Below are 25947 nucleotides of genomic sequence, written 5' to 3' on the forward strand. Positions count from 1 at the left end.
ACAGACTACTCCATGCCAATAATACATCAGTAACATAGTATTTCCCCTCTTCCCCCCCCCCACATAGAAATGGATCATTCAGGATGTTTTGAGGCTAGAACACTATTATGCAGTAATTGCTTCCAAAACACATGTTACCACATTTTTGCAGCTGACTGTGGCTTTAGACAAGAAGCACATACTGGTTCCAAAAGAAGAGAGACTATGTTGGACCATAAACTACAGCTGTTTGCTGTGCAGGGCCACCTGAAGTATCTGTGTGTTGTTTTCTTCCCAACCAGCTAGTACACAGTGTAGCCAGACTACTCAACTTATTTATGGCTCCAGCTGTTTTGCTCGATTTTCAGACACTCGGCATTAGCTCAAAAGGAGAGCAGCCATTTTTCTTAAGTCTTTCATCAGTAAGGCTAGAGAAGTGGCTCAACTGTAGAGTAGACATGAATTCTGTTCTTAGATGAAATAACAGCCATTAAAACATAGTATTAATATCTTTGCACAGTAATAGCAGAATGGAGTTCCCAATCTGACCTTCTTAAAACCACTGAGCAGAAGTCTCACCAAGGGGTGCCTGGGTGGCTCAGTTGTTAAGCGTCTGCCTTCGGTTCAGGTCATGATCCCGGGGTCCCGGGATCGAGTCCCACATTGGGCTCCCTGCTCGGCAGGAAGCCTGCTTCTCCCTCTCCCACTCCCCCTGCTTGTGTTCCTGCTCTCGCTAGCTCTCTCCCTCTGTCAAATAAATAAAATCTTTAAAAAAAAAAAAAAAAAAAAAAGTCTCACCAATACTTTCCTTTGTGAATGGTGCGGCCCAGGCCTGTGTTTCCGAGATTAACAGAAGGCCCTCATCATAAGCTGGCACAGACGGAGAGAGGACCCGGGGGGCGGGGGCGGGGGGGCGGGCGTGGCCTATGCTTAGGCTGTGGGGCAGTGGAAGGTGGCTGGCCTCGAGGACTCTTCTGACTGCATGGCAAAGGAATTTCTAACGGAATGGACACACAAGAAAAAGAGCCAAGGAAACGGATTCAGGAGTTTCTTTCAGCAGCAAATAGTTGAACTACTTAGTTGTAATTACTGAAATGTGAACTAGTCTTCATTGTAATGTAATTACACTGACCGTGTTATTGTGAGCTAGTCTTCATTTCTACATTTTGAATGAAATGTAAAAGTCTTATTCTCTCCTCCTTAATCTACTGAGCTTCGCGTAATTACATTATTAAATAGTGGTTACTACAATGCAATGTGCAATGGAGTTAGAAATTGCAGCAATGGAGTTAGAAATTGCATGACCGAATCATGACTGACATCATCTAAGGGAGTGACCTATTAAGGCTCATCATCTACAACAATTAAGGTATCACATTTGACCAGGGTTCTATTCCAGCAGGATAAAGTGAAATGAACTAGAGAAACACCAAATAGGTTTTGTGCAGATTTAGGTTTACTGCTACCTAAGATTGTGAAATTAGAAGCATTCCATCTGCTCACCAGCTGTGGTCCCTAATCCTCTTTAATAACTTCAGCTTGCACAACTCCATGAGAATCCGGGAGTCTTCCAAATTTTACTTTACATTAGTTGCCAGGATTGATTCTGAGACACCAGTCTCCAGTGAAAGCAGCATACAATTGATTTCGCTGGCAGGTGTTAATTTTCAGAGGAGCGAAAGGAAGTCGGAAGAGAGATTAAGAATGGGAAGACAGAAATTAAGGAAGTTCCAAGGTCATCACCTTGAGTTTTTAGGGTTCTGTGCTCTCCAGCAAAATCCAAAGGCTCAAATAAAGAATATTTGCCCGAAATGTGAAATTAAAAACTCCCTGAAACTTGTAAAAGGCAACATCTAAATAAAGGTCAAGCCCAGTTGGGTCTAGAATGAGGTTATGTCTTCTGCAGCAGTCAGTCCTTCTCCCCACCGCAATCCATAACCTCTGCCTGTTGGTCACTGACCAGAGACAGGGTCAGGGTGCTGTAAACTGTTCCCCACTGTCACAAAGCTCAGCCACTTTTTCCTTAAGGCACTGAAGGCAGTTTCTAGCTAGGCTCTCTAGAGGTGGTCACCATAGCTTAATGCAGGAATAGAAAAGGTGTTCTAACCAAACAAAATACCCAAATTTTATTAAAGTCACAAGCATGACTCATGGTACTATGTTTTATTACTTTTAAACGCCGAAATACCTTTCCATCCCCTACCCTCAGAGAGTTACTGCGGAGAGCAGGAGAAGGAAGGATTCTGACTCTGGATCTTGGTGACAACATAGTTTTCAAGCAAACACAGGTTTATAATATCTCCTATAGGTTTATTTCAGATTGCTAGAATCTTTTGAGAAAAAAGCTGGAATTAGAGGTCTCTGCTCAAGCCCAGTGGTGATGTGGACCTCAGTGACAATATCATAAGGGCCAGGATTTTCTTCTTCTACAGATGAGTTCTTCCAGGACAAGCTTATCTCCTAGGCTACATATCACAGAGGCTTTCTTTCCTAGAACACTATTACTAGGGTGGGGGTGGGGGTGTGTGTCTCTGAACCAAGATGGTAGAGTCTATCCTTGTTCCAAAATGTCAATGTACTATCTGGTGGAGAATGCTTTCATACGTGGATGGATAATAATAATCTCAAATGTGCTGCTCTCTCATTCTATTAACATCTGGAAGGTGATACATCTCCATTTTTATTTCTGGCACAGACCAGAAGTCCACTTAGGAACTCGCTCATCCAAGCATGATAAGCACGTGAGAAAGCTCTGGCTGGAAAAGCCAAGTGGGACCAAGTGGGCAAACAGTCCCTAACACGAGTACAGAGTGGTTAAAAAGTCAGGTTCCACAATGTTTCCCAATAGTCAGGAAAGAAGATTTTCATCTCATCTTTCACTAGAATGAGCACATATAAAATCCTTCTGAGGGCCAAAGGTGCTAAGTAATACAAAAGTTGTAATACCATTTTTCTTTAAGATTCCTTAATAAAAGGGCTAAGAGAAACCGACTAGTAAAAGCTGTTGTCTAAAAAACAACCCCAAACTATGGAAGGAATCAACAGTTAAAAACCAAAGGTTGAATCAGTTTCCATACAAAAACTTTGGTTTAACATTCCAAAATATATTTATTGCCATGCAGTCAGGAGTATCTGAGTGAGGTTTTAATTTCAACTCATGAATTACATGAAACTCAACAAAAATTGCATAAGGGAAAACACAAAGTCCAGATTCCACCTAAGGGTAAAAGCTAATGATAGCAGGAATGATACTGGACTGCGAAAATGGACTCTGAAACCCCCTAAAACAGGCTAATTCTTAGTAAACAAAAGTGGGGGAGGTGGGTGCAGGGATGACAGTTTATTACATTTACTTAGCAGGAGGGAAAATATTAAGACTTCATTTATAGGAAAGGCCTTTATCTGTGGGGCTGAGAAAGGCTCAGCATAAAATTCTTACCTGGCAGGTCAGCTCCTCAAAAAAGCATCCAAGGCTATGTGCTATGCAAGTCTGGCATGCAAACATTCATAATAAGCTATCTGGTAACTCCTTCCAATGGCAACGGAATTCTGTATTTTAACTCAAGCCTTATAAAATGAAAAATTTTAAATAAACAAATTCAGCAATTCCTATTACCCATAAAAGTTGCCTGGAAGTCCCCCTGAATGAGCTCTGCACTTGAACTTCTGAAAACTTCAATCCGTTTCTAATACACTCCAAGTGTGAACTCTGGGGCGGGGTGGGGTGGGGGGGCGGTGAATATAGATAATATACATATCCAGGAACAAACACGATGAGCTCAGCTAGTGGTAGGTGCCAGGAAGGAGATTTTTGAAGGGGTGATGTGATGGAGTAGTCCGAGAAGGCCTCGCTTGACTCTGAAGCATTTGGGCTTCAGGAAGGATGAGGGAGAACGCCCCCACAAAAGGAACAAGAGAACTTCTGAGGTAGAGGGAACAGAAAGAGCGAAGGCTCTCGCATGTTAGAGAGACTAGAGAGGAATCCCGTGCGTCCCGAGCCCAGAGAGCTGGAACAGGCCCGGAAGGAGCCGAGGTAGCAGCCAGCTGAGGCAGACTTCGGATATGGGGTAAAATGTCTGCACTTTATGTTCAATTCGAAAGGAAAACACGGAGGGTTTTAACAAGGTCTCCCCAGTTGCTGTGGGAAGAATGAATTGTAAGGGAACAAAAGTTAAAGCAGAGAGACTAGCTCAGGGAATAAAAACTCTATGAAAAGTACACATGCACACACACAGATTTAAAAACAAGCACTGTATATGGGAAGTCTCTGTACCTTCTTCTGAATTTTGCCATGAACCTAAAACTGCTCTAAAAAATAGTCTTTAAAAAATAAGCGAGGACTACAGTAACACTGAAAATTTAGGACAAGGGTCACGTTTAATAAAATATGTTTTAGATATTCAGAAACTTATTACTTGTCTTGTAATAATCAATGTGATTTTTTAGTATATGGTATTAATATCTTAAAAGAGTTGGTTGCAACTCAAGTGACAAAAAAATATGCATTCAACATCCCATAGAAAATTACGGGTTTGTAGCATACTTGCTCTACAATCAAAAGAATCCAGAACAGGAAGAAACTTGTGGATCACAATAAGCATGTTTCATTGTAGTCCGAATGCTGTTGATCAGAGATATATTGTAGTGTAGACAGTAACATCATTTTAGACAGCAAGTAATACCAAAAGAAATAAGTCATTCTCTACATGTAAGATTTCAACATATTTCCATGAATGTTGTGGCTCACAAAAAAAAGCCAAATTCTACTAAATGGAAAATGTATTTTGGTCTCCAGAGTTGTTCTCAAATAGTAAAACAACTTACCAGACATACTTAAATAGTTTTTCCCAAAGTCCTCTATTTTTCTCATTTAAATTGGTTCCAAAAGGAACTGGCAGGGCAGAGTATATGCTGTAAGTGATTGATATTCTTATGGAAAAAACACGTAAGTAGCTAAAACTAAAGGCTCATGACTATGGGCAGAGTTAAATGGTTTAAATTGGACAGACTTCATGTTTTAAATTCATTAAAAGTAAGATTAGAGAAGCTATTCCAAGCAGGTAACATGATGTGATTCCTTCAGCTTCTTTTCCCCTTTCTGAGTAAGAGTTAATTATACAACTAAACTAGCACATCTGCTAGAGCTTCAACCCTGCTACAAGCAAGACTGTGATCTACAGGACTGGCAGGTTAGCCTCAATTTCTCCATTTCCTATCTGCAGACTGGCATGGCATCTGCACCTGTTATCTTCTGTCATTATCATCTTGGCTGAGACTGGATAATCCAGCTGAGTTCTCAATGTCTAGTCAAAACTTCATTTTCTCCCCCCCCCCCCCAGATTTTCTTTTTTCTTCATTTAACCAATCTGGGCTTTGTACCTCAACCTCATTATTCTCATTCACCTCTTGCTTTAGGACTCCTTGTAATGTTAATTCTGTAATTACTGTCCAAGTAATTTTTGCAAACCTACAGCAGATACAGGGTTCTAATTTGTTCATCCAAACAGTGATCTGCTTTAAACTCTACAGTTACACAGTATATACTTAACTTTGATATGTATTTCCCATCATAGGAAAGAACCTTAATGGATTTAAAATAGGAAAGAACCTTAACGGATTTAAAATACTATCTTCATACGTTTAAAATCTTCTGTGTCTTTCCATTTTAGGCAATACACCCACCAAAGGGTGAAAAAGGAAATCTTTAAGACTAAAGTTTTATTACATCAGGCAATAATTTAAAACATAGCAAGACAGACAACAAGGATGCAGAATTATAACCCTTATGACAACTCGCACTCCATTTAACTCTTCTTCAGAATTAAACCAATTACTGGACCTCATCTACATAACAGTCACCACGGAAAGGACACATGTAATCAATCTATATTATTAGCTATCCAGTCAATACCTAATAAGCACCGTGTGTATGGAATTTCTTCAGAAGAATTCTATAATGATCAATCATTATCATCACAGAATTATTAGATTCATTAGGAATTATTTTAAAAGCTTTGTGACTCTTATCTCACGCTAGGTGAAAACTGTCTTAGTTTCCTTTCTGGGGGGGAAAAAAAAATTCCAAATAGGTTTCTTTCACTTCTTGGGAAATGCCATTAACTATTCATCACTTAAAAGTAATTATACAGGGGCACCTGGATGGCTCAGTTGGTTAAACGCCTGCCTTCATCTCAGGTCATGATCTCAGGGTCCTGGGTTGGAGCCCTGCATTGGGCTCCCCACTCAACAGGGAGTCTTCTTCTCCTTCTCCCTCTGACCCTCCCCCACGCGTGCGTGCTCGCTCGCGCTCTCTCTCTCTCAATAAAATCTAAAAAAAAAAAAAGTAATTATATACATTCTGATATTTAACTTCCATTAAATACATCCTGAAAATACACATCCGCCATTTTACATGTTTATAAGCATGCACATGCATGAGACAACTCGTACTTTCAGAGTTAAAGTGAACAATTGTTACAGCATTCAACTTTGTGACTTGCCTTAACTAGCTTAACTTACTGTGCAGAGATTTCCCAATGCAAACTACCATAGAGAGGAGGCAGCTCTGCTAAATGCTTCTTGGCCTATGTTACAAGAAACAGATACTCGGTGAGGCTAGTGGCCATTTATATTAACTGTTAAGTCACTGAAAAGCCTGTGGTGAATGCTGAGACAGGTGAGGGACTACCTCCATCAGACCTAAACAGTAAGCAGGCTAAGGGGCTGGCTCTGGCCTGGTGATACTGAAAGTAGTCTGTGGTGAGGCTGAAAATAGCCCCCAAAGGATATCCACATCGCAATCCCCAGAACCTGTGAATATTGCCTTTATGTGGCCAAATCTTTGGAGGGGTGATTAAGGATTCTGAGATAGGACAATTACCCTGGATTACCTGAGTGGGCCTTCATTTAAATAACACGTATTCGTGTGAGGAGGCGGCAGGAGAAGATCCGACACATTGAGAGGGGAAGACAATGTGAAGACAGAGCAGAGACAGGTTGGAAGATGCTGCTCTTGAAGATGGTGGGAGTGATGCAGCCACAAGCCAAGGCATCTGGCAGCCACCGGCTGGAAGAGCTAACAGATTCTTCCCTAGAGCCTTTGGAGGGAGCTCAACCTGCCACCACCTTGATTTCAGCTCAGTGACACCGATTTCAGACTTCTGACCTCCCAGATGGTCCTCTCTAGATTCTCTCCAGAACTGGAAGAGATTAAGTTTTTGTTGTTTTAAACACTGACTGTGTGGAAATTTGTTAGTCCCCAGGAAGCTAACACACAGCCTATCAGAGGTATGCTCCGCCGTGCTAAGCCTTTTCACGGACAGCGGTAATTCGATATGAAGAAAGGCAGAACAAAGCCAAATTAAATGAACTGAGTTCATCCTATGTGCCAGGACTGTGCTAGAGTTTAATCACAAACTTTTATTTTGAGTCCATTCTCCTAATGATACAGAACTGGAATATGCTATTGAATTTTTAAGGTGTGACAACGGCCCGTCACCACACTGTATTATCCCAAATCTAGCACAGGGATAAAAAAGATTGCGAATATTGATGTTTATCCCTGCTCAAATACAGTTTCTTTGTCACAGAAATTTATGCCTATCTTTCTCTTTTGATTTTTCATTTTTTCCACCTTGTGCATTAAAATGATTCCAAAATGCTGAGGGAACATCTGCTTACAACACTGTAACAGAAAGACAGACAAGATGCTTTCCAATGAGCCTGCTGGCAGAATGTTCTTTTGGTAGCAGATACTATGTACAGTGCCCATAAATCTAGGCCTGAAAATAATCCCTGAAGACTTATGAAGTCTGTATAAAACTGAAAAATTACACACAAGAGTTTCCACAAAACATTCACCTCTCCAATGCCTCAAATTCCTCTTGGAAAAAAAAAAGTAATTTTCCAGGAACAAAACCACCAACTAAATAAAGTATAATTAACATAATCGTTACCTATGATATCACTTGTCTAGGGATGGTTTATTTTTCATTTTGGTGTCTCAGTCACCAGCATTAATCAATGGGACTCTAGCCACTGTTTTCAAGTAAACATCTTGGACACTGTAACCTTATTCCATTTTATGCCATGGTATCTTTCTAAAATCCATCAATGTCCTGCCTTAAACAGGTAACTGATCCACTGATCCCCAAAAATATCACTTGTGCGGCACCTGGGTGACACAGTCAGTTAAGCCAGTTAAGCATCTGCCTTCAGCTCAGGTCATGATCAGGGTCCTGGGATCGAGCCCTGGCATCAGGCTCCCTGCTCAGCAGGGGGTCTGCGCCGCCCCCCTGAGCTCCCTGCCCCACCCCCCCAACTTGTGTGTGCACATGCACTCTCCCTCTCTCTCAAATAAATAAAATCTTTAAAAAATTAACACTTGTGATATGCTGACTACAAAAACTAGCCTATTAATTGGGCAAACCATCTGCATTTCTCAGCGTTCATGGTTTTCTCTTCCTAAGCCCGAAAATAACAACACTGAAAGAGGCATAGCAATGGGTAAAAAAATAGAACAGAGATACACACTGTAGGATACTTATGGTTATCAATCATACTGGAGATCTGGAATATTGAGTTGAAGCATAAATTTTTTTTTAAATCATAAAATTTCTTTTTTAAAAAGATTTTATTTTTGCGCAAGAGCGAGAGAGCACACGGGGCGGGGGGAGCAGAGGGAGAAGCAGACTACCCACCAAGCAGGGGGCCCCATGCAGGGCTCGATCCCGGGACCCTGGTATCATAACCTGAGCTGAAGGTAGAGGCTTAACCGACTGAGCCACCCAGGGGCCCTAAATCATAAAATTTCTAATCAATTGTTTTTGACCAAAAAACCCCCCAAAAAGCCAGTTTCCTATGGACCTATTCAATATTACGAATGAACCCTGAAGCTAAGTGTCAGGCTCTCCTCAAACACCAAACCTTTACTGGAGCTGTGAACAGGAGCCATCTAGACACATCCTCCCTTTTATCCTCTTACCCAGGGCTGGTACTCACTGGGGAGATTACTGAAGAACAACATGGACAAAAGGGGCAAGCAGGAAGGAAACGGGAAAATAAGGGGACACAGATAATCAACCACGTAGATCACACTCCTGTAAAAGAAGGGCCATGAACTTAAACTAAAGGGCTATCTTTATCGTTTTCCTCAGATGAGCTCCATGAGCTTGAAACCTAGTCTTAAAATAAGCACAAGTCTCGAACTTTTCTTCTTCAAAAGTGGGTGGAGAGCTATGGTAAAAATCAAGTACAAGAAACATTCCTCTACTTCCTTGAAAGCAAAACAAAATGAAAATACCCCAGCCGTAAATGAACAAATGAATGAATAAAAAGTTCTGAATTTTAAAAGTATCAGTGATGATAAATATAGCAGGTCAAGGAAGGCAGGTATACAGAGAAGGGGAAATAAAGGAATTCACAGAGCTAAAAAAATGCAAGGAATAAAGTATAAAGTGGGAGAAAAAGAGAAGGATGTGTGAGAATCCTAATTTCCGGGTATACAACATCCCACAGATTATTGAGTGCAGAAAACCAAAGTTCTGAAAGCTTATGTAGAGAGGCTAGTGCATAAAAGAGGACTGTGAGTATCTCGCATTCCAACGATGTATAGCAGGAACAAAGCAGGCTAACCAACTGGCCTTTGAAATGGTTCAGAAGAAATGATGCAGCAAACAGGCTTATACACTGCAGACTCATGCAAATCAGCAGGAAAGCTTACTGATTCTACAATGCATGTCTCTTTACCACCTAAAATAGAACCTTCCTTTGTAAAACACTAATACTTAATAGAGACAGCTTTGCCCTCACACATTATCTTCTAGAGGGTGTTGAATCCACTAAATCCAGAGGAATCAACGTAGAACAATACTTCACGGACGCGGAAACCTTCAAGGAAATGAATACATAGTTTCACATTGAAAACTGTCTGCAATCAAATTGGAACCATCTTTTCTTTTTTTTTTTTTTTTTTAAAGATTTTATTTATTTATTTGAGAGAGAGAATGAGAGAGAGCGAGCACATGAGAGGGGGGAGGGTCAGAGCGAGAAGCAGACTCCCCGCCGAGCAGGGAGCCCGATGCGGGACTCGATCCTGGGACTCCAGGATCATGACCTGAGCCGAAGGCAGTCGCTTAACCAACTGAGCCACCCAGGCGCCCTGGAGCCATCTTTTCATAAATGATACTGTGAAAAGTAAATAATATTAATGGTGTCAGTGTGTTTCAAAAAAAAAAAAACTTCATAGAGTTAAGGCACTAATAACCATTTTTGACTTAAGTTACATGATTTTTAGCCAGTTTTCAAGAGATGCTGGTATCTTATGGAGTTCCTTGGAGCAACATTCCACCAAAATATAAATCTTTGTGAAAGACTAAATATTTTTTTTAATGTGTTTGGCAAAATACTTAAATAGTTTTGAGGAACTTAGTGAACCAAAATACAGCAATTTCTCCATCCCTCTTGGTTTGAAGGATCTTCCTGTACCATAGAATCATATGTGTCTTTTCAAATAATAGGGAAAAAGAGGTCAATGTAAGTTCACCGTGTGAAGTAAAACTAGCAGTAATAAATGCACTTACGAAAATTAAAAAAAAAAAACCAAAAAACAACTGTTGGTAGACCTAGCTCTTCCCTCTTACTTCCTCATGTTGCTTCCATGGGGTAATTCTAATAAGTCTAGAAAGCAAAATTTGGTCATTTAATAGAAATGCCATCCATACTCTTTCTTAATATATTTCTTAATATATATAAAGGTAAGTAAGAGAGGACTTTATTCAGAAAAAGAAAAAAAAAAACCTGCATTTTAAAGTCACCTCAGTTTGTAACAGGACCTGAAAATAATCACACCACCTTCAGTGAAAGCTGGCTACTTTTAACAAAAGCACACTGACCCAAGGGTAAGGATAAACCCTTTCCTTGTTAGTTTTTAAGCTAAAACCAAAAAAGGGAATTCCAGTTTTTAAGCACATCAAAACTCTTAAAACATCACTTTAACTACGGGTCACTATTCAAAAACCTACTCCCTCAATATAATGTACTGCTAACTCCTTTCAAACTTCTACACAAAAGATTGAATTTTTATTTTGCTTATCAGATCCAGGTACCCTGGCAGGAAATGCTCTAATCCAGCACAAGAGGAAGGCCCAAGTGTGAGGAAAGCCCAGATAGGAAAAGAGTTTTATTCACATGGAAATGTGTTCAAAGTGGACCGCCAATAGAAAGGCTCAAGGACCACAATGGAGCAAAGAGGCTCTCCCCTCTCCACCCCACTCCGCTGGAAAATGTTCAAGGTGCAGAAATGGAACCATGAATCCCCTCTGATTTTCTGCCTCTCAAATTAATGTTACTGCACATTCCATCTAATCGTCCCTGTCTACTGTGTTTGCTCCTTTCATTCTCCTTGATCTCCTACTTCTACCGCTTCCTTTATTTCACTGCGTCACTCCCTGGAGGCCCTTCTCTTTCCTCTCTGCCTCCTGATTTTCCACAGTCTCCCTAAACCATCACAATTCCCTTTTGTGCCTGGAACAAATCATCCCCACCACTATTACCTGGTCTTTCCTGCCCTTTTCTGAGCAGAACACCTACATGGAATGCCCCATTCTTCTGATGCAGCTGGAAAGGAGTTAAGATCTCGGAGGTGGGGGGGTAGTTTTTTGGAATGCAAATTCAGCGGGGGGAGGGGAGAGGAAATTTTACAATCAACTGCAGAGACATTTACACTGTTTACTGTGTAAATCCTAAATCACAAGCACTAAGCTGGTATCACCATTGTTTCCCTTGGACCGGTCCTATTTCACACTTGTGCTCTCCACTCATTTCTTAAATAGAATTTCAAGGTCTTATTAAAGCACCCCAAATTGGAAGAGGGTAATACAGTCTGAGACAATGTGGGGTGCTTGGGGTGTGTGGTGTGTCTGACAATGTAAACTGAACCAAAAGCCAAGGCTGGTCATGGCAGAAAAGATGAGCTTTTCTGACTACGACTGTCACATTATAATGCACTGAGCCTACAAAACCCTGCCTCTTCATATAGCAGTTATATGGAGGGATCCCAGGGGACCATTCCACAGAAGGAGATCCAGTGACATGACCAATGCTGACATATCAGCTGGAAAGTTGCCCAAATTCCATCACAAATGGTGAGACTATTTCGATGGAGTACTAACAGAAATGGTTTCCGGCTCCACACACCAGGTGGTGGCCAGCCTCTGTGAGGCTGTCCTCTGCACCCCTACCCCATGACCATCTTCTCTATTCATACCTCTGTGCCTTCTGGATGTAGCAACAGACACAGCGTACGCCCAACAGGATATGAGCAATGGGCTGTGGAAGTGATGGTGGTACAACTTCTGAGGTGTAAGGAAAAATTGTGAAAGATTATGAAGTGTGGTAGGTTTCCTAGTTAGCTTATCCACTTGGGTTAACTAGCTGGCCTACAGCAAGTAGTCTCAGTGTTGGCAAAATAAATATAGACAAGCTGTTGTTCGCCCAAATCATCTCCAGCTAACCTCTTTCCCTTTTTCTCCCAACACCAGCAAAATAATCTAAAGCAGTCAGTAAGTTGAGCGGGTTCGGACAGGGAATCAAGCTGACCCAGCACGCTCTCCTCCTCAATCTCAGAAGGGAATCCCGCCCAGAGGAGGCAGAGGAAAGACAAGAAGAGAGGGCTGAATTTCACTCTTGCTCGGGATTCTTCAGGTTGTTTATGGGTAGCCATAGTGAAGAGAATTTTGGGGGGCCTGGATGGTCCACAGAATCCTCTCGTATCTCAAGTCCTTACTCAACACTGACACCGACTGCAGGATGACTTGCCCGTCGGCACTCTGAGGGGCATGCTCCCAGGCTGATGGGTTTCTGCTAACATGACCCACAGGAGGCAGTTCTCGTAAGCAGAAACATGTCATGGTCTTTCTTCACCCATGCTCTGTAACATTTTTAAAGCACGTAGCGTCTGAAATTGTAATCGAGAGCTCACAACAGCCTCTGATGTAAGTGCTATTAATTACCCCAATTTTATACAAACATGAAGAAACTGAAGCTTTGAGAGATGAACTATCTGGCCCAAAGGCACACAGCTCTCAAGTGGCAGAGTTGGGACAAAACCAAGAACTGCAGGGTCCCAGCTAGTAAGTCATTCTGCTTCTAAGTCGGGCACATGTGTGATGATGACCTCTGACCCAGGTAAATTCAGAATTCAACTTAGCTAAATGAGAGAATAGCATCTAAAAGTTTCAATTCAATAAAATTGAAGGTTACATATGTACCAGAAACAAACCATGTCATCACTTATACCTGCTGTTTAAAGGGTTCTTTGGAATGCTTTGTATTTTACCAACACGGGTTCTGATGTCATCTAAGTGCCGCTAGGACCAGTTCCCAAGAAAGCAAAAAGGCAGAGAAAATAATATGGGTGCACGGAGTTAAGTACTACATATGGTAGAAACTAATCAAAATTCTGCCCTCAGTCTTTGGGTGAACATTCATTTCAAAAGAAAACTCAAAGAATGCTTTCACATGTTATCTGTCTTTTTATATGTAAGGGAAAAATGTGAAACTTCAAGTATGATTTAATGGGTTAGGACTCCTTCAATTGACATGACAAATATATCTCATCCTGTCTGCCCTAAGAATCACGTCGTTAACATCTTTAAAACATTCCAGACTGCAAGAACAATGAGAGTGGGGGGAAGAAGAGGGCAAAAGGCAGAGAGATAAGTGATGGGACTTGATAAAGACACACCTACACATTAGCAACAACTTGGGCCACCCTAGTTTCCTCCTTGTGGAGCAACACGCAGGCCTCTGTAAGGAAAAAAAAAAAATCAGCATACTGGAATCTTAACAGAAAAGAGAGTTATTCGTAGTTGGGTTTCTCCAGCTCGGGCCTTCAGAGGATAAGCCTCTTATCCCCAGGCTTGTCTCCTTTGCCATCCCACGGGTAGGGAGCTGTTGCAGGAAGTCTGCTCAGATCTCCACCAGCATCACTCAGAGGCCTCCAAAACCCAAGAATGGATCTGGCAGCCAACCTCTGAAATGGAAAAGAGGGTGTTAACTGCCCAGTTTCCTGCTAGAAAGAATGTCTCTTGGCATTTTGAGCCAGGGGTCCACATATCATCCTTTAAAAAAAAAAAAAAAAAAAAAAAAAAAAAATCGAAGTTATTTGGCCTTGTTTGGACTATTTTCACTTTCAGACTGTACTTGGCAGAAAGATGGGTGAATTCCACTGACCTGAGCTCACTTTTAATTTTTTTCATGTTTTCTGGATATTTTTGCCATGCTTAGGATTCATCCACAGCTGCAGACAAGTGAAAACACACAGGATTTATCTGCAGTGACAGACTTGAGAGATGGCGCATTGATGGGAATCCATCTAGAAGCTGCACATTTTCAAGGGCAGCGCGGAAAGCGCACAGTTCAGGAGCAAGGAGAAACCCCACAGCCCCGCCTCAACCACACTCTTCCCAGACACCCTGTTCAAGCAAGCCTAGGAGGATATGCGCTCAGGAGATGGAAGAGCTTACAAGTGAAAGAAGCCATAGGCCATTTGCGAAGTGTGCAAGCCCCACAAAATAGCTTACTTTAAATAGAAAAGCACCAGGGTTATCTCTTATAGGGTGCCAAGACCAGAAGAGATTCCAGAAGAAAATCTGCCTTGACATCCCAACATTCCAGACCTTATTAACATTCGGTTCCTCCTTCCAAACAAAGGGGACCACTGTCCCAGGCCTGGCCCAGGTGGATGCAGCCACCCCCTCCCGGAGCCCATGCCATCCAGCAAGAGGAGAAACTACAAGGCCTCCCAAATGTTCACAATCTCAGACCTCAAAAGGAAAACACCATCCCTGACTTACTACTGTAATTCTTATCTGCAAGAATGAATGAGCTTTTAAGCTAAGTTTGGGTAAACAGACATTGGAGTCAGATTCTGGTTCCTGAGCAGTGATAGCAAAATATAAAAGAGAAAAAAATGTCGAAGAGGACCAGCTGAGAAGGGATTAGAACACAAAAACGTGATAATAAGGGAAACTACTCAGGCCAGAAGGCAATCTGTGATCTCCAAAGGAGAAAAGCACAAGAATAATGCTTTTGTCACCAGCTTCCAGTGTTACAATCAGAAATTATGACTCTATGTGGTGGAATTTCATCTAAAGTATAACTGAATCTTTGGATTGTCAACAATCCCAAAGGTCAAAGGTCAAATGCCAAAAGTATGCTGTATCCTCGTTTTCTTCTATATTTGGAATTCTTACCATTTTGTCCCAAGTCCTTCCCACATGGGACTGAAAGTTCTAGAGGCCTCCACATCAGCCACTACCTATATGTTAATGACACAACTGGAATTCTTCCATCAACAGTACATGCTTATCGTTATACCGTATATTACAAAAGGACTATGCCTCAACTTAAATCTACTGTTTTAAGAATGCCTCCCAGAGTCCTTCCACTTTATTGTATTTTTTCAATTTAAATTCAATTAATTAACATATAATGTATTATTAGTTTCAGAGGTAGAGGTCAGTGATTCATCAGTCTTATATAATACCCAGTGCTGATTACATCACATGCCCTCCTTAATGTCCATTAAAAACTCAGTTAAAAATTGCTTGGACAGCAAAGGAAACAGTCAACAAAACCAAAAGACAACCGACAGAATGGGAGAAGATATTTGCAAATGACGTTCAGATAAAGGGCTAGTATACAAAATCTATAAAGAACTTATCAGGGCGCCTGGGTGGCTCAGTTGCTTAAGCAACTGCCTTTGGCTCAGTTCATGATCCTGGAGTCCTGGGATCGAGTCCCGCATCGGGCTCCCTGCTCAGCGGGGAGTCTGCTTCTCCCTCTGACTCTCCCCCTCTCATGTTCTCTATCATTATCTCAATAAATAAATAAAAATCTTTAAAAAAAAAAAGAACTTATCAAATTCAACACCCAAAGAACAAATAATCCAATCAAGAAATGGGCAGAAGACATGAACAGACATTTTTCCAAAGAAGACATCCAAATGGCCAACAGACATATGAAAAAGTGCTCAACATCACTCAGCATCAGGGAAATCCAAATCAAAACCTCAATGAGATACCACCTCACACCCATCAGAATGGCTAAAACTAACAAGTCAGGAAACGACAGATGTTGGCGAAGATGCGGAGAAAGGGGAACCCTCCTACACTGTTGGTGGGAATGCAAGCTGGTGCAGCCACTCTGGAAAACAGTATGGAGGTTCCTCAAAAAGTTGAAAATAGAGCTACTCTACGACCCAGCAATTGCACTACTGGGTATGTACCCCAAAGATACAAATGCAGTGGTCCAACGGGGCACGTGCACCCTAATGTTTATAGCAGCAATGTCCACAATAGCCAAACTATGGAAAGTGCCAAGATGTCCATCGACAGATGAATGGATAAAGAAGATGTGGTATATATATATACAATGGAGTATTATGCAGCCATCAAAAGGAATGAAATCTTGCCATTTGCAATGACGTGGATGGAACTAGAGGGTATTATGCTAAGTGAAATAAGTCATTCAGAGAAGGACAAGTATCGTATCATCTCACTGATATGAGGAATTTGAGAAACAAGACAGAGGATCATAGGGGAAGGGAGGGAAAAATGAAACAAGATGAAACCAGAGAGGGAGATGAACCATAAGAGACTCTCAATCTTGGGGCGCCTGGGTGGCTCAGACGGTTAAGCGTCTGCCTTCGGCTCAGGTCATGATCCCAGGGTCCTGGGATCGAGTCCCGCATCGGGCTCCCTGCTCCTTGGGAGCCTGCTTCTCCCTCTGCCTCTCTCTCTCTGTCTCTCATGAATAAATAAAGAAAAAATCTTAAAAAAAAAAAAAAAAAAAAAAAAAAAAGAGACTCTCAATCTCAGGAAACAAACTGAGGGTTGCTGGAGAGGAGGGTGGTGGGAGGGATGGGGTGGCTGGGTGATAGACATTGGGGAGGGTATGTTGTATGGTAAGCACTGTGAATTGTGTAAGACTGATGAATCACAGACCTGTACCCCTGAAACAAATAATACATTATATGTTAATTAAAGAAATTAAAAAAAAAAAATCGCTTGGCACTCAAAGGGCCAGAGGCTCTCAAGCATTACTTGCCTACTCCCCACCGGGAGAGCCTGGGAAAACACACATTGCTGGGCCCCACCCTCCACAGGCTGTTGTTTAGGGCTGGGGCAGATCATGAGCATACATGAATCTCACAAGCCCCTACAGAGTGGTTGGTGAAGCTGCGGGTCTCAGACCAAGGAGCTGGGGTCTGGATGAGGGCCTCACCTCTGGGAAAGTCTTGTGGATGCTATCAAGTACTTAGGTTCCCCGCTCCAACCACAGCAGCACCAACTCTATCTGATTTCAGAGTGTGTGTGTGTGTGTGTAGGGAATAAGGATCTGTATTTAATTGGGATCTATACAAGAGTGTTTGAAAATGGAGGACCTACTCATGGATAAGATTTTGAAAATCAATGACCCTAATTCACCTGTTCATCTTACTAAAGGAAAACTGAGGCCTAGTGAAATGACTTGTGTATCACACAATCCAAAACATATACTACTGTACCTTACAATTCCACTAAAGTTTTAAAATGTACAAGTAATGAGTGAGAAAAACATCCTCACCGTTGGGATAAACCTGCAGATGAGGGAAAGGTCAGCAGTACCAACTATACACACAACACACCTCTACACACAAAGTGGAGACTGTGAGTTAGCATGTTGGACGTACTCTCTCTCTCTCTCTCTCCCTGTCCCATCCCAGACACAGACACAGACACACACACCCATAATTAAAGGGATTGCTTAGGTCTTTTTCCTATTATCAGACTGGATCCTCATCAAAGTTGTTATTTTTCACTCTGGATTCACATAATCCTTTCCAAAACAGCACTAGTAGGTAACCTTTTTCTCCTTTCTGAGGATATATGATGATGGGACTACAACTCAGATTGAAAATTGCGGGATTTCAGTCTCAAACCTGTAACCGCTGGGTAACTTCCTTAATGTCATATGCTTTGGTTCTTATTGAGGATAAAAGGGAAGGAATGAAACTTCCCTCTCACTCAGTGACACACACAAGTTCTGTAGTCTCCATGATGAAAGACAATGGGACACTTTTAACTGGGTCTTGGCCACAGAACAGTCTCGAGACCCATGCATTGGGCAATATTCTGCAGATGAGAACAAATTCTTCCATTCCATACGATTCAGCAATTCCACTATGGAGTATTCATCCAAAGAAAACAAAAACACTAATTTGAAAAGATACATGCAGCCCTGTGTTCATTGCACCATTATTTATAGTAGCCATGATATGGAAGCAACCCAAGTGTTCACTGACAGATGCACTGAAAATATATGATGTGTACACACACACACACACACACACACACACACACAGGAATATTACTCAGCCATAAAAAGGAAGGAAATCTTGCCATTTGCTACAACATGGATGTCCCTAGAGGGTACTATGCTAACTGAAATAAATCAGACAGAGAAAAATAAATAAATACTGTATGATTTTACTTACATGTGGAATCTAAAAAAACACAAACAAATGAACAAATAAAACCAAACAGATACAGAGATAAGACTGGTGGTTGCCAGACAGGAAGGGGGATTAGCTGATGGGGGAAATAGATGAAGGGGATCAAGAAGTACAGACCTCCAGTTGATAAAACAAGTCACAGGGAGGTAGTGTGCAGCACGGTGACTATAGTCAAGAATACTGTATTGCAGGGGCGCCTGAGTGGCTCAGTTGGTTAAGCGACTGCCTTCGGCTCAGGTCATGATCCTGGAGTCCCGGGATCGAGTCCCGCATCGGGCTCCCTGCTCAGTAGGGAGTCTGCTTCTCCCTCTGACCCTCCTCCCTCTCATGCTCTCTCTCTCAAATAAATAAAATCTTTAAAAAAAAAAAAAAAAAAAAGAATACTGTATTGCAAATCTGGAAGTTGCTAAGAAAGTGAATCTCAAAAGTTCTCATCAAAAGAAAAAATTTTTGGTCACTTTGTGTAGTGACAGACAGCAATTAGACTGAGTGTCGTGATCATTTAGCAAAGTACACACATGTCCGGGAATGTGAGGTGTAGCTGTCAAGGTGTTAAGGTGGTCTGAGCAGAAGGAAGACACTTCTGGCTTACAAGGGAAGGAGCTGCAGGAGGAGGGCTGGAAGGAAGAAGGAGGGTCACTGCAGAGGAGGGTAGAGAGATACAGGTTTAAAGAAGGGACGTCCTGGATGAAAGGTGATCCTAAGATGACAGGAGGGAGAGAGCAAAAATATTCAAGTTAACAGTGAGCGTTATCCTGAGGTGTTAAGAAATGAACTAGGCTACTTTTAATATTTAATAAAGAGAATTAAAATACTATTTTACAAACGATACAGAGATTCAGGGAATACTAAAAGCAAACAGTCAGCAAGTGACAAAGCCAGATCAATTCTAAGCCAAGTATGCCTTCTAACAAAGTCCCAACCACTCTATGCCTACAACACGCCATGAACTCCAGGTAGTACAAAGAAACCTGAAGCCGACATTCCTCTGAGGCTGCCGTGGGACTCTGTCCTGCCTAAGCTGTTTTCCTGAAGGTAACAGTAAATGAAAGGAGGGGCTGGCTGCAGAGCAGTATCCTTAGGGGTACAGAATTATTCCTAGGAAGAGGAAACAGTACAACAGCTACATAAGTTCAAATGGAAGACCTGTTCTAGAAAACAAATTAAGAATACAGAATTCATTCCACAAATATTTGCTGTGTACCTACTATATGCCAGAAATAGTTCTAGGAGGTAAAAATGGTGAATTAAAAGTTCCTGTCTCCTACTGTGCACAACTTAGTGAACCACACCTATTGCAACCATCCTTAATTTTAGGATAGTAGTTCTTTATCTTGGCTGACATCATTCCCAGTGGAGGACTGATAAAACAAACAAACATACATCCATCCATGAAGCCAGATAAGGTGAAGAGAGTCTCATTTAGTAGATCTGAAAATGAGGTTTAGGGGGAATTTATTTTGGGTTTTTTGTTTCTGAATCCAGAATGTTAGTTTATTTCATTTGATCTACTGCATTTTATTCAATTCTATTCCTGTTTGTACACTGATTCATCTGCTTATTCTTTCATATTTTATTTTTAAACAGTATCTGATTCATTTGGGGTTTTTTTCTTTTAAAATATTTACAACTGGAAGCTTGCACCTCCTAATCCTCTTCACCTATCTTGCCCATCCCCCTACTCACCTCCCCTCTGGCAACCACCAGTTTGTTCTCTGTATCTATTTTTTGTTTTTTAGATTCCACATACAAGTGAAATCATATGGTATTTGTCTTTCTCTGTCTTATTTCACTCAGCATAATACCCTCGCTAGGTCCATCCATGTTGTTGCAAGTGGCAAGATCTCATTCTTTTTTATGGCTGAATAATATTCCATTTTATGTACATATATCACTCTTCTCTATCCACACGTCAATCAATGGATATGTGGGTTGCTTCCATATCTTGGCTAACGTAAATAATACTGCAATAAGTATAGCGGTACATATCTTTTTGAATTAGTGTTTTTCTTTGGGTAAATAACCCATAGTGAAATCACTGGATCATATGGTCCATTTTTAATTTTTTGAGGAACCTCCATACTGTTTTCCACAGTGGCTGCACCAATTTACAGTCCCACCCACAGTGCATGAGGGCTCCCTTTTCTCTACATCCTCACCTACACTTGTTATTTCTTGTCCTTTGATACTAGTCATTCTGACTGGTATGAGGTGACTTCTCATGGTTTTGATTTGTATTTCCCTGATGATTAGTAATGATGAGCATCTTTTCATGTGCCTGTTGGCCATCTGTATGTCTTCTTTGGAAAAATGTCCACTCAGGTCCTCTGCCCATTTTTTCATTGGATTGTTTTTTTTGATGTTGAGTTGTAGAAGTTCTTTATATATTTTGGATATTAACCTTTATCAGATGTATCATTTACAAATGTCTTCTCCTATTCAGTAAACTGCCTTTTCATTTTGTTTTGTTTGCAAAAGCTTTTTATTTTTGTGTAGTCCCAATCGTTCATTTTTGTTTTTGTTTCTCTTGCCTGAGGAGACATATCCATAAATATGCTACTAAGGTCCATGTCCAACAGATGATTGCCTATGTCTGCTTTTAAGAGTGTTATGATTTCGGGTCACACATTTAGGTATTTAATCCATTTTGAGTTTATTTTTGTATAGGGTGTAAGAAAGTGGTCCAGCTTCATTCTTTTGCATGTAGCTATCCAGTCTGCCCAACGCCATTTATAAAAAAGACTGTCTTTTCCTCATTGTATATTCTCGCCTTCTTTGTCATAGATTAGTTGACCATATAACTATGGGTTTATTTCTGCACTATTCTGTTTTACTGATCTATGTATCTATTTTCCTGCCAGTACCAGACTGTTTTGATTGCTATAGCATTGTAGTATATCTTGAAATCTGGGATGGTGATACATTCAGCTTTGTTGTTCTTTCTCAAGACTGCTCTGGCTATTCGAGGTCTTTTGTGGTTCCACACAAATGTTAGGATCATCTGTTCTAGTTTCTGTGAAAAATGTTATTGGTATTTTGATAGGGATTGCACTGAATCTGTAGATTGCTTTGGATAGTATGGACAGTTTTACAATATTAATTCTTCCAATCTATGAGCATGGAGTATCTTTCTATTTGTTTGTGTCCTCTTCAAATCCTTTCATCAATTTCTTAGTTTTCAGAATACAGGTCTTTTACCTCCTTGGAATGTGGTCATTTCAGATTGGCATGTTTCATTCAGTAATATGCACTTAAGGTGGTTTTTATCTCTTTTTATACTTTAACAGAATTTGGGTAATATTCCATTGTCTGCATAAAGCACAGTTTGTTTACTTACTAGAGAACATCTAGGCTGCTTCCAAGTTTTGGCAACTATGAATACTGCTGCTATAAACACTTGGGTGTAGGTTTTTGTCAGGACCTAAGTTTTTAATTCCTTTGGGAAAATGAATACTTAGTTTTAAAATCCAACATGCAAACCCCTCAGATCCTTATTGAAATGAGGCAGAAAACATAATACTCTGATTCTTTATTTCGTGGCTAAACCATGTGGAGAGTTGCACTCTGAGTGGTTTTGAGGAGGTAAATAATGCAATGAGAAAAGGAGCAACAGAGCAAGTTCAGACTAAAGCTGAGATGATAATAAATTTTTTTCTAATTTTTCACTGCAAAACACACACTCCTGTAAGAGCATAATGAAAGTGATCTCACTGTTACTATCATCATCATCATCATCGTTTTATACACAATAGCAAAGAGCTTAAGGTGCTCAAAATAATTACACTCTCATTCATTACATAAGAGGCCAAAATGTTTGTAAATATATAGATGTTAGCAAACATTTCAGTATAGATTTCAGTGCAAATCCATATCCTCTCTTACAGCTGTGAGTATATTAAAAAATAGAGCAGCTTACACATTTAGACATGTGATATAAAATAACTGCACAGATAAGGAAGATACTTATTTTTGCCATACTTAATCCATAATTACATTAGTTTTATTTATTAACTTTAACTCCGATTCATCTTATTTTCCTTCATCTCTTTGCCCCTTAGATCTTAATTCAAATTTATTCTGACTCTATTATATATATCTATGTCATCTGTCTGAAATCTTTGTTGGTGAAAGACAGGGCAAAAATTATTAGAGAATGAATCAAATAATCAAGGTAGTTCAAACCTCATTAAGCTCTCTGAAGACTGCTACATTCCTCTTGTCTTTTTTTATAAACTAAAATTCTCCTTAGAAAAACGTATTTCTGATTTTTTTGTGTGAATTCCCTTTTATGTCCATGGTTAAAAAGTCTAACATTGCTAGTAATCTAATTTTAAACTTGAGTTTCTATTATCAGTTGACTAAAAATTACTTTATATGGCAAAAATAGCAGTATACCTAAAAAACTACTTAGGGGCGCCTGGGTGGCTCAGTCGGTTAAGCAGTTAAGCGGCTGGGCTCCCTGCTCAGCGGGGAGTCTGCTTCTCCCTCTGCCCCTCCCCCTGCTCTTGTTCTCTCTCTCTCTCAAATAAATAAAATCTTTTAAAAACTACTTAAAGGCCTCTTAAACTTTGGGTCTCTTCTATATACTTGTTTATGCTTTGTTTAATAAGATAATAATGCATGATAACTGCATAAAACTTGGAAAAATACAGAAAAGAATAAAGAACAAAATTAAAAGAATCTGTAATACATTTTACTCAGAGAAATTACTGGTCACTTTTTACTGCATCTGACTATTCCTCTTTTTAATGCTACAATTCACTCATAAATAAAATGGGGGGAAATGTTGATGCCAATGGCTGGTTCTACCTCGGTTTCCTCAACCCCAGAAAGAGTCCAGTCTTCCCGACACAATCAAACATAAACAACTTCCGTCCCTGTCATTCACAAACACATTCTCACACACGCACACACAGTCCCAGTTCCTATCTGGATGAGGTCTGATAAAACAGAGTGTATTTACTGAGTGCTATAATCACTTCTTATCCTGTCTTCTCTAGTCGCTCATGTCTTTATAATATATTTATATTTGTAATCTCACCTAGCTTTTCAAAATGTTACCTTACTCTGCTTCAATTAACTCAGCCTTCTCTACACGTCTGTATCAAAAGCCTGTTTTTAACTCCCGTGGCATCAAAATAGGTGGTTTCTAAATCGTGGCTAAAAGCTTGATTTAAAGCACATATAACATTCTTCCCCCAAATTAACCAATCTATAGCCACAAGACTCATCTACAAAAAAACACATGCCCTTTGGAGCTGATGTCTCATGTACGGTGACCTCATTTCTTCCGTCTTATTCTTGGGCAATGAATACTTTATTCAGAATGCAAAGGTGGCATTAAGCAAGAACTGATGCCTAAAACTAAGCAAAAATATATTCCTATTCCACAATGATAAATTTCACTACAGAACCAAGTAATTACATCTGGTTTCATGAGGTGTAAGTATTTTCAGAGTTAAACAAGCCCTATACCTCTTAGAAAGACTGTTTTACTTCGGATCTCCTCCCTGCCTGTCTATTTGGAGTGAAACAACAGGAAGTGGGCTAATGTGAAAACCCGCTGGGATACTTGTGACCGAGCTTACGTAAAGCGTCACATGGCACTTGTGGCCCAAAGATATTTCTGCCATAAACTATTAATCAAAAAGAGGATATGATATTCTGCTCTTACTCAGAAAATGATCAGAGGGTCTAACCAGTCATTCCTAGTAGAAAGACCAATTGCCATGAAATAACACTGTTATGTACAAGACGCTTCCTTTAGGATGTCTAGCTCCATGGTTCACTCGTTATAGCAACCACCTCTGCACGTTACCTTGCAAATCTGAATCATTCGACTTCGGACTGCTCCTTGCTCGCCGCTCTGTTTTCTTACTCCCTGGCCCGCCCCCGCCGCCTCCTCCACTGCCTCCGCCTCCTCCAGCACTGTGGCCCTTCCCGTAGCCGTTGTACACGGGTGTGCAGTTGCTTTTGTAGATAGAAGATGGGGGACTGTTGAGGCGGTTCTGGCGGTCAATCTGGCGGTCTTTCAGTTTTTTGTGTGGAGGCTTGCTGTACTGGTCTTCCCGGGTAATGTAGCTTGACATTCCATAGAGTGGTATAATTTCTGAAATGGAGGATTATGACAAATGCAAGCTCAGTCTACATTTTTTTTTTTTAGATTTTATTTTCTTGTCAAAGACAGAGGGACTCTGAGCACAAGCAGGGGAGAGCGGCAGGCAGAGGGAGAAGCAGGCTTCCTGCTGAGCAGGGAGCCCGATGCAGGACTCGATTCCAGGACCCTGAGATCGTGACCTGAGCCGAAGGCAGACGCTTAACCGACTGAGCCACCCAGGCACCCCCTAGTATGCAGATTTTTAAGTGGATCAAAAAAAAAGAATGGGAGCCTACAAAACAATTTCAGATCTTAGGGGAAAACATTTATTTTAAATTAAAAATTTTAACTCAATTAAAAATTCTATTTAGGCATTAATAAAAATGACAATATATAACACAGAGATTGGGTCCTTAAATGTTTATAAGAAAAAAGGGCCCCATGTGCATAGAATGACCAACTAAATTAGCATTCCAAACTGAACACTTCTGAGAGTGAAAAGGTAGCATTCCTAATCATGTCTCTGGACAAGAGATTTAAACCAGGACTGTTTTAAGCATACCAGGAACGTACAGTCACCCTATATAACATAACTGACATTTCAACTGATCAACAGTAAAGCTCCACTTTTCTTTTCTTTCTGTTCACATAGCTTAGGGAAGATCTTTAAAAAGCAAATCTTCACAAGGTAACCAAATTGCACTAAAGAACGTGAAAACACAAATGCAATCAGATTCAAAGAGCCTATGCTACTTCCGAGTTGTAACCAGTTTCCACAGCTCCCAATACCAGCAATACTCACCTTGCTCGCCGTATATTGTAGGGGGAATATGGTGCTGAGGAAAAAACTGAGGCGGCATATCTCCAGGTCCAGTAACAGGTGGGTAGTAAGCCGTGTGTGAGTTATGAATAAAATGGGGGTGGTGAGTCAGGTAGGGGGGTAGGTGGTGGGTTGGAGACATGGCTGAGGGGTAGCTTGGGGGGTAACACTCAGGAGACTGGGGTGTGACCACCACCCGGCGGACTCCAGTATTGTCTTCAATCACCTAAAGGAAACAGCAGAAAGAAAGAGTGTCGTATGTATTATCAAGAAACATCCTGTGAACATATATAGTATTTAATTATTCCCTTAATTTAATTTTCTCTCGTCCTGGAAAAAAAAAAAAATTAGTGCATGTTGAATTCTGGTTCTCTAATTCTACCAGTTTTTAAATGAGTTTTAGAAATAATAACGTTTAACAATTAAAATTTATGAAAATAAACTTTTCATCAACCATTTGATTCTGATTACACAAAACTTTTTGGAGAGATCAAC

At 40.6% G+C, this 25947-nt stretch overlaps 1 protein-coding gene across 8 annotated transcripts in view; it reads right to left on the reverse strand.

The window, feature by feature from the left end:
- The window catches only part of FNDC3B (fibronectin type III domain containing 3B), a 336800-nt gene that overhangs the window by 113193 nt on the left and 197660 nt on the right, over positions 1–25947 (reverse strand). For all 8 annotated transcript variants that reach the window (XM_078069227.1, XM_036075642.2, XM_036075643.2 and 5 more), the window contains 2 exons: positions 25435–25678; positions 24354–24644 (listed from right to left, as the gene is read on the reverse strand). In XM_078069227.1, coding sequence (XP_077925353.1) covers positions 24354–24644; positions 25435–25678 — 535 coding nt within the window. The remainder of the gene's footprint in view (positions 1–24353; positions 24645–25434; positions 25679–25947) is intronic.

The sequence above is a fragment of the Halichoerus grypus genome, chromosome 1 (assembly GCF_964656455.1).
Source record: "Halichoerus grypus chromosome 1, mHalGry1.hap1.1, whole genome shotgun sequence".
NCBI classification, from domain to species: domain Eukaryota; kingdom Metazoa; phylum Chordata; class Mammalia; order Carnivora; family Phocidae; genus Halichoerus; species Halichoerus grypus.